This window comes from Vigna unguiculata, chromosome 5 (genome assembly GCF_037176805.1).
Source record: "Vigna unguiculata cultivar grain cowpea cultivar isolate G323 ecotype 2 chromosome 5, ASM3717680v1, whole genome shotgun sequence".
Classification (NCBI taxonomy): domain Eukaryota; kingdom Viridiplantae; phylum Streptophyta; class Magnoliopsida; order Fabales; family Fabaceae; genus Vigna; species Vigna unguiculata.
Window position 1 is genome coordinate 39374402 of NC_140796.1, and position 9206 is coordinate 39383607.

At 35.1% G+C, this 9206-nt stretch overlaps 2 protein-coding genes across 4 annotated transcripts; both read left to right on the top strand.

The window, feature by feature from the left end:
• The first annotated feature begins 872 nt into the window (after positions 1–872).
• Positions 873–4045, top strand: LOC114185165 (ribokinase-like). Of its 3 annotated transcripts, none has more exons than XM_028072726.2 (5): positions 873–1645; positions 1994–2179; positions 2683–2878; positions 2963–3070; positions 3909–4045. In XM_028072726.2, the coding sequence occupies exons 1-4, from the start codon at positions 1028–1030 to the stop codon at positions 3052–3054; spliced, it is 1092 nt and encodes a 363-aa protein (XP_027928527.1). In that variant the 5' UTR covers positions 873–1027; the 3' UTR covers positions 3055–3070; positions 3909–4045. The 3 variants fall into 3 exon arrangements, with proteins under 3 accessions (XP_027928527.1, XP_027928528.1, XP_027928526.1); XM_028072727.2 differs by having other exon boundaries at positions 3923–3941; XM_028072725.2 differs by lacking the exon at positions 3909–4045 and having other exon boundaries at positions 875–1645; positions 2963–3321.
• Positions 4046–4855: 810 nt separating this feature from the next.
• LOC114185166 (ribokinase-like) lies at positions 4856–7935 on the top strand. Its single transcript, XM_028072728.2, has 4 exons — positions 4856–5581; positions 5769–5954; positions 7343–7538; positions 7617–7935. The coding sequence occupies exons 1-4, from the start codon at positions 4973–4975 to the stop codon at positions 7706–7708; spliced, it is 1083 nt and encodes a 360-aa protein (XP_027928529.1). The 5' UTR covers positions 4856–4972; the 3' UTR covers positions 7709–7935.
• Positions 7936–9206: the final 1271 nt, after the last annotated feature.

Sequence of the window (9206 nt, forward strand, 5' to 3'; positions counted from 1 at the left end):
ATCAATTACTATAGAAAAAAATCATTGATCTCAAAAATAGGTCAAAATACTATGTTGAACATATATATTTATATTTTTTTTAGTGAAAATAAATAAGAGTAAATTAAATAAATCACTTTCTTATGTTGAACTCATGTTCATAGTCTATGCACATGTGGTCACTTATATATAGATGTTTATACAATAAAAGAAAAAATATACCAATTATTTCATATCATTTTAAGTGATTCTAATGAATAAAATAAAACTAAATTCATTAAATAAGAGAATTTAAAATTATAAATGTTAATAACAACTTAAAAAGGTTTGTATATCATTTATTAGAGACGATTGAAGTTGATTTATTTCTTTTCCTATTAAAAAACATTAGAAAATATTAAGGTCATTCCATTATTACAATTATTTATTTATATTCTAAATACTTTTGACACATACATTTACTTTATTATTTAATTTATTCTAAACTTAACATATCTCTTATATTAAATCACAATATTTAAAAATAGTGTGTGCTGCACAGTCAAAATACTAGTATAAAACAAATCTTATACAGAAAAGATCCTGTAAAAACTTTATGTGGCTTATGAAATATATTTCATACCGTAGTAATTGTTTTAGTTGGGACTATAATAATATGATTTCTATTTCTATCTTTTATTTAATGATATAGGTATAGATAATTGATTAATGTATTATTATTTTACTTTTATTTTAAATTGATCAAATGATATAAATTGCCATGATGACGTATTGTCGGTATTCTGTGAAAACAAAAACATTTTGTCAGTACAATTGTCATCTTCTTCTTACATTAATTGTGCAATTTTATTGTTTCTGAAGTATATGTACTGAGTATCTTTGTTCACGATCCTAATCCCAGACATTAATTTATTGACAAACCCAATGAATGCAGTCACAGATCCTTCAAAAGGAATTAGCAGAAAGCAATCCCACAGATACCTTGATAGCGTAATATCGATCACCAATCCAACGATCCAAATTGAAGCAAAGAAGAAGAAAAAACAAAATGCTCAGTGTAACAACAACACTTTCAACACAACACCACTGTTTCCACTACCACACGCAAACCACGTTCCTCACTACCCTTATCCCAATCCAGTCCCTCTCCTTCCGCACTCACATTCACAACTTCAGACTCCTCTGTTTCTCTTCAGACCCCTCGCCGTCACCGCCACCGCTGGTGGTCGTAGGCTCCGCCAACGCAGACATCTACCTCGAGATCGACCGGCTACCGCGAGAGGGCGAGACTCTAGCGGCGAGGTCCGGCCAGACGCTCGCCGGCGGAAAGGGCGCCAACCAGGCCACGTGCTCCGCCAAGCTCAACTACCCAACCTACTTCGTCGGACAGGTCGGAGATGACGCCTATGGCAGTCTCGTGACCGACGCGCTCCGCCGTGGCGGAGTTTGCCTCGACGGTCTCACGGTGGTTCCGTCCGCGTCCACCGGTCACGCCGTTGTGATGCTCCAATCTAACGGCCAGAACTCCATCGTATACATTGGTGGTGCTAACTTTAGTTGTTGGCCCAGAATTCTGCCACGTCAGCATTTGGACCTCGTGGCCCAAGCTGGCATCGTTTTACTGCAGAGGGAGATTCCCGATTTTGTCAATGCTCAAGTCGCGCAGGTTGGGCTGGGCCTGGCCGTTTTGGAATGTTTATAGTATCTGTTTTTATTACAATGTTTAATTACTGATTTCCTCTAATAATCGCATGATACATGTGTTTAGTGCTTACATATACACTTTCTTTTTTTAATTCGTTTTACACAATCCGTTCCAGTTTCTGTAATTTCAAACTTGTTAGAAGTAAAGATTTTGCTGCGGCAACATACTTTATTATAGGAATTAGTGTGATGGAAGAAAAATAATGACAGTAAGTAGTTAAGAAATTTTGGTTTTGTGATTGATTTTGATTCGTATTTGTGAGGCATATTGGATATTGCATTGTTTGATATGATCTTGTAATGCATGAAGGCTGCAAGGAATGCTGGTGTGCCGGTTGTGTTGGACGCTGGAGGAATGGATGGTCCACTTCCGCCGGAATTATTGAACTGTGTTGATATTTTGAGTCCTAATGAAACTGAACTTGGTCGACTTACGGGAATGCCAACGGAAAGTTTTGAAGACATTGCACGGGCTGCTTTGAAATGTCATGAATTAGTGAGTTCAAGTTCGGACTTTAGGATCAGACTGAAATGTTTTTTGTGTAATTTGCTACTTGAATGCGGTATTCATCTCGTAAGGATATTCAAGGTTTTAAATTCTGGCTTTAATTGCAATTGCGGGTTATTATTGTAGTCGCAGTTGCACTTTTGTTGCGGTCATGAATGCTGAAGAAAATTTCTTAGAAACATGGTCGCAGTTGTGGTTGCCAACTGCTTTTTAGAACCTTGAGAATGTCCACAAAGAATGATAATTTTCAAATGTGGCCTCCCTTTTGGATAAACTTTTTAATAAACATTTCTGGGTTAAATGAATTGAAATCAACTTATATACTTTAACTTCCATGTTAGCTCTATTATTTTATTTCTCTTGAAGTTAATTTAATTTGTGCATTAGCAAATTTAAGTTGTTGCAATAGTCTCAATTGGTCTACTTCTGTGGTAATTTTTCTGGAATTTCAAGGAGATAAGAAAGTTCTTGTTATTTGTCTGAAATTTCAGGGAGCTAAGCAAGTTCTTGCAAAACTTGGCCACAAAGGATCTGCTCTTTTTATAGAAGGAGAAAACCCGATTCAGCAGCCTGCCATACTTTCTAAAACTGTCATTGATACAACTGGTGCCGGTGATACTTTTACTTCTGCTTTTGCTGTAGCTTTAGTAGAGGGAAAGTCCCACAAGGAATGCCTAAGATTTGCTGGTGCGTGTGGCTAAATGCAATTCTTTTTTCTTTGTAGAATTTTCTGTCTGAAATATTGTGCTTAACTATTATGTTCTGCCACAGCTGCTGTAGCTTGTCTTTGTGTTCAAGTGAAGGGAGCTTCTCCCAGCATGCCTGATAGGATATCTGTTATGGATCTCCTCAGCTGTCAGTGAGAATTTTTTTGAGCAGGTCAATCTTCACTGAAACCAGTTTAACATTTGTTTCATTTGTCTGGATTTACTATCTTATATTTTAGAAAAGAAAAACCATAATGTAGACTTCTAGAGGAAGTTCCTTGTATCCATATCTATATATGCTATTTTGGTGGTCTTCCTTGCTGTTCAGTGTAAATTTTCATGCTCCTGACTGTAATTCAATGGTCTTGGTCATTACATTTTCTGGCACAGTTTTCAGCTAATAACTACTGTTTAGTTTCATTAGATGCATTCCCACTACATTTCTCAATAGTTTGTGATCAACATATTTGTTTCGACACGGAAAATGTAGTTGTTGTTGGGAAATCACGCACTAAAAATAATCTCTTTATGGAGAAACACATTCACAAATAAAAACAGAAAAATATAAATAAAAATACACAAGAAATGTGACGTGGTTCGGTACTTCAAGACTTACATCCACAAACACTTAAAAAAAAATATATTATCACAAGTGCAACTTTTACCAAACTGTGGACCAAAATTGCAAACCCTTCCTAGTATAATTTTTCTGGCAAAAATTGTAAACCTTCCAATGACATATAACTATCCAAATTCCTCGTATATTTAAGAGACTTATTGAATTGCAGTGACAACTCTAAAACCAATTTTTTACTTTTATAATATTATTTTACTATTCTCTTTTTCGTATTACTCAAAATAGAACTTTGATGAATATTCATTAGAGAACTCACCGTTCTTAAATTGGAAATTATGTTAGTTACTTTCTTATTTTATTCATTATTAATTCTTTTACACGCGAGTACAAGTCAGTGAAGATTTTGTAACAGAGTTTCCCTTACTGACAACAGTCCACTTGTCAAAGGTCACAATGCGGACTACCTGGAACAAAATAACTATAAGCGGCAGAGGAAAAGACCCAGAAAACAGAGTTTTTTGTGATATGATGAAACTAACCCTTGAACAAAGGATTAGGACAAGCTTGATTTTAGGGAAGAAAATAGAGAAGGTACACATATTTCTTCTTACCACTTATTATCCAAGGGAACTATATTTAAATTGAAAAATGATATTTTAATCTATTTTTTTTATTAATTTATTGTTTTTATCATCATTAGATCATCTTTTTAATGACATGATGTGATAATTTAATGATGATTGAAGTAGTGGGTTAAAAATAGATAAAAAAAAGGAATATTTCCCTCAATCAGCATTTTCAAGTCCGTCTTCATATAATGTAGCACGTGCATGTGAAAATCTAGATTGGTCAGTTTATAATCTGCAATGGAATTATTATTACAATTAGTTTATTGATTAAATTTTTTATTTTTTATTTTATTAATATTATATGCTTAGAAATTTATTTCATTTTGTATTTTAATATTTTATCACTGAATTAAACCTTAAAAGAAAAAAAAACTCCAATGCCACCTTTTATCACTGAATTAATCCAGATATTACTATTGTTGTGAAATTACCGTCTTTCTATGTATTAGTGCAATATTTATTTATAATATAAAATAATAATATTTTTAATCAACACAACTCACTTGAGCTTAAAAGAGATGAAAATAAATATTTAAAAATTTTAACTAAATTTATATTAATTAAATAGTTTTTTAATGGGTACTATATTGTGATGATAGTTATTACACATCATCTTAAAATGTAAAGAATAATTTATAATTTATAAATTTAATCCCTGTCCCTGTTCGAAGAGTAAAATATTAACAAAACTCGTTAATGTAATGATAAATCCTTTCTAAGTTATAGCAAAAAGGCAGTAGGAAAAAGTGACCTTTTTCTTTTTCCTAGTAAATAGCTCCATCTGCTGGACCCTCACAGAAATAGCTACGCCCAGAAGAGATCCGTCCATCCAACGATCAAACCAATCGAATACAACCCAAAGAACGAAATGACGACCTTGATGACGACGTTTCCCACGCACCACTCCTACTCCCACACCCAAACCACTTTCCACACTACCCTTCCCCCAATCCAATCCCTCTCCTTCCGCACTCCCAATCACAATTTCAGACTCTTATGTTTCTCTTCGGACCCCTCCTATTCGCCGCCGGTCGTCGTCGTCGGCTCTGCCAACGCCGACATCTACGTAGAGATCGACCGCCTCCCGCTAGAAGGCGAGACCCTCTCTGCGAAGTCCGGCGAGACGCTTGCTGGCGGCAAGGGCGCCAATCAGGCCACGTGCTCCGCTAAGCTCTCCCATCCGACCTACTTCATCGGACAGGTTGGTGATGACGCTTTTGGTAGCCTTGTTACCGGCGCGCTTCGCAGCGGCGGTGTTCGCCTCGACAGTCTGACGGTGGTTCCGTCCGTACCCACTGGTCACGCCGTCGTCATGCTCCAATCCAACGGCCAGAACTCCATCATTATCATTGGGGGTGCTAACTCGAGTGGTTGGCCCAGTTCGCTGCCACATCATCATTTGGACCTCGTGACCCAAGCCGGTATTGTTTTGTTGCAGAGGGAGATACCCGATTATGTCAACGTTCAAGTCGCACAGGTTGGGTCGGGTTAGCCCAGGCCTTTTAGCATTATTTTAAGCACATAGCTACAGTGTTTTCTAACCAGAATTAGAGTTTTATGTTAACAACCTAGAAGCAATGATTTTGATCATAGAACAAAAGTATAATCGCATAAGAAACTTTTGGGTATTGCGTTGTGTTATTATGATCTTGTAATACATGCAGGCTGCGAGAAATGCTGGCGTGCCTGTTGTGTTGGATGCTGGAGGAATGGATGGACCACTTCCGCCGCAATTATTGAATTTTGTTGATATTTTGAGTCCTAATGAAACTGAACTTGCTCGCATTTCTGGAATGCCTACTGAAAGTTTTGAACAGATTGCACAGGCTGCTTTGAAATGCCATGAATTGGTGAGTTCATGTATGAAATTTGGATATCACATTAATATGATTTGAGCATTTTGCTAATTGAATGCATTTTTGTTGCCTGAGGATTTTTAAGGTTTTAAATCCCGAGTGTAGTTGCAGTTACGGCATTATTTTGATTGCTATATATTGTTGAGGAAGATTGTGAATAAATGTGGTTGCAGTTGCCATTGCTGACTGTATTTTAGAACCTTGTGAGTATCTTGGTTAGGATTTTGACAAATGTGGGTATATATGCAATTGTGGTTTTATTGTGATTCTCTGTATTGAGGAAAATTGCTGACATATGAAGTTGCAATTGTGGTTGCTGACTATTTATTAACACCTTGAGAATGAAAGCACAATTTTTCGAATGTAATATCTGAAGATCTGATGCAACTTTGAGATTTTCTGATACTAATATCATTTGTTTCAGTATCATTTATATTTTTTGGCTGCATAGATGGCATTCACAGTGTCTATGCTGAAAGAACTGGTAATCATACTAATGTTTATTAGAGATCCTTCTACAGTAGGTTGGGTTGGGCCCGAATGAAAATATTTTTACAATAGGTCAAACAATTGCACCCGACCCACCTACGACCCAGTCCACAATGGGCGTGGTGGACCGAATTGACCTACCAACCCACCTTAAAAGATATTCACTATGTATTATGATTTATGTGAAAACATGGAATTAAAATCTGGAAAACTTGAAGTTTATCTGGGTTGAGGAGTGAGTTGGTGTGATATTTTTAATTCTTTAGTTTGTTATGAATTATGAAATTATATTAAAACTTTAAATTTTCAATATGAAGTCTGAATTGTTACGGATTATGTTTTGTCAAATATATATAAAAAAAAATTTAAATAGAATTTTTATTTTATTTTAAAGATAACTGTTTTATAATTTGGGTTAATCAACCCTCTAATCCATCAATCTGCAATATGCTGCGGGGGTTAATGTTTCCTGGATTACATGTTAAGTGAGCCGAATGAGGCTAAATTGTTTATAAGTCAAGGTGAGCCGAACTGCTCGTTTTGACAGCTAAATGTTTAATGCTCTTGACATTTACAACTTGCCTGAGGAAAAGATAGGGGAGGGTAATATAATTTTATATTTGATTTTCTTTTCGTTGAATCCAATTAATGCAAATGCATCATAAGGGAAAGGATACTACAAGGGAAGCAAGATGACTTATGACCAATAAACTATTGGTTCTGCTTTTTCTTCTATTTTTTCTGTACTGTAACTCTATGGCTGCAGTAGTTCTGCAGCTGTGTCAGAGTTTATCTTCAAATGTCTTGGTTGATTCCTGAAGGTTGATAGAATGATAGATAAATTTTATTGTCATGAGCATTGCAATTCAGCGGTTAATTGTCTGACATTTCAGGGAGTTAAACAAGTTCTTGTGAAACTTGGGCATAAAGGATCTGCCCTTTTTGTAGAAGGAGAAAAACCGATTCAGCAGCCTGCCATATTAGCTAAAACAGTCGTAGATACAACTGGCGCTGGTGATACTTTTACTGCCGCTTTTGCTGTGGCCTTAGTTGAGGGCAAGTCCAGAAAAGAAAGCCTCAGATTTGCTGGTATGTATGGAGGAATGCAATTCTTCTTCTGAATTTTCTCTTTGGTAAAATATGGCTAACCATAATGTTCTGCAACAGCTGCTGCAGCTTGTCTTTGTGTTCAAGTTAAGGGAGCCTCTCCCAGCATGCCAGATAGGAAATCTGTTTTGGATCTACTTAATCGTCAATGAAAATACTTGCTCAAGGTCAATTTTCACTGAAAGCACTTTTACCTTTGTTTCAATTGTTTGGACTTATCGCTTGTTCCTGTTTATTGAGGAAAATTAATAATTTAGACTTTTTGATGAAGCGCTGGCATCGGTATCTTTATATGGTATTTGTTGCTTTCCTTCCCATTATGAATCAATTTTCTGATGCTCCTGACAATAATTGGATGGTCTTTGTCATTACAGATTCACGCGTGGCTCTCAAGTATATAACTATTATTTAGTTTCATAGATGCGTTGTTAATACAATTCATGTGTACATTTACTAAAATTCTCTCGAGTCTGTCCTATTATTGATCCTGTTTTGTGAACATATTTGTTTCAACATGCTAAATGAGCAGTCAGTGCGTAGGAAAATCTTTTAGTCTCTTCCTATTCTATTAATTTTTTCCTACGGAAGAACTAATCAATGAAGATTTTTAAAAACACGTGATGTCAGTAACTGATAGTGGTCTTACTTTTTACTGTCGGTGGTCAGAATTTGGATTATCAGGAACAGAATAACTGTGTATGACAGGGAAAGACACTTCAAAATGGCAGCAAGGAAAACCAAAATCCTTTACACAGCATTTCTGCTAGATTGAATAGTTTGTTGTCATTGTAATAAGATTAGGCCAAACCCCCTTTGACAATGAAAGCAAAATGAACAGAATAGAAAAAAAAAATGTTCTAAAATTGGTGTAAGAGATAAAAGAACAAAAGAAAATAGTTAACTTCCTCTTTGTTTTGGTGAGACAAGTGGGGAAAAATTAACAAAGTGAAAGACATATCTATCTTGAAACATCGCTTTATTCATTCCAGGAGCTTTGTTAAACAAATATTTATGATAATCATTTGTTCGACATTGATTTCTGTGTGGAAACTGAATACTTTCTCGAAATTGATATATCATTTTCGTAGTCCATGATTCTGATTAGAAGAAAAATCAAGTATTGCCTAACGTAAGTTGGCTATTTCAAGCCAAAAGTTTTTAAAGGAAACAATAACTTAAAGATATAAGGTGTAGAAGCAACCATATTCAAGTAGGAATAAGCAAAAATGTATTTTTACTTTTATAAGCGGGTTGTGAAATATTTTGTTTCAGGATGTTTCAATAAAATTTTCTTTAATTTCAGCCGGTACTAAATCTCTCCATTACAATACATGTCAGTCAAGTTTCACAGAAAGAAAAAATTACTTCATTTTAAACCTGTTTTAACACAAAAGTATAGGAAGAGGGACAGCTGAATAAAGCATATAAAGGTGGATTACCAGATATATAAAGTAGTAATTTAATTTTGAATCTATATATGTGAATTAAATATATTAAATATTTAGAGAGATTATAATTTATCACACGTAATAATCTTATTTATTCAAACTATATTGCCTTTAACAAAAGATATACGCGATTTCATAAAATATTATGATAACATTTATCGTATCTTTTCCTCATGGTGTCAGAATGGAATTGTTTAATAAA

Excerpts from the sequence above, each read along its gene's own strand:
- LOC114185165 (XM_028072726.2), top strand. The coding sequence starts at position 1,028 with ATGCTCAGTGTAACAACAACACTTTCAACACAACACCACTGTTTCCAC. Across the intron at positions 2,180-2,682 it reads CTTTGAAATGTCATGAATTA|GGAGCTAAGCAAGTTCTTGC; the intron begins GTGAGTTCAAGT and ends CTGAAATTTCAG. Across the intron at positions 2,879-2,962 it reads GGAATGCCTAAGATTTGCTG|CTGCTGTAGCTTGTCTTTGT; the intron begins GTGCGTGTGGCT and ends GTTCTGCCACAG.
- LOC114185166 (XM_028072728.2), top strand. The coding sequence starts at position 4,973 with ATGACGACCTTGATGACGACGTTTCCCACGCACCACTCCTACTCCCAC. Across the intron at positions 5,582-5,768 it reads TCAACGTTCAAGTCGCACAG|GCTGCGAGAAATGCTGGCGT; the intron begins GTTGGGTCGGGT and ends TAATACATGCAG. Across the intron at positions 5,955-7,342 it reads CTTTGAAATGCCATGAATTG|GGAGTTAAACAAGTTCTTGT; the intron begins GTGAGTTCATGT and ends CTGACATTTCAG.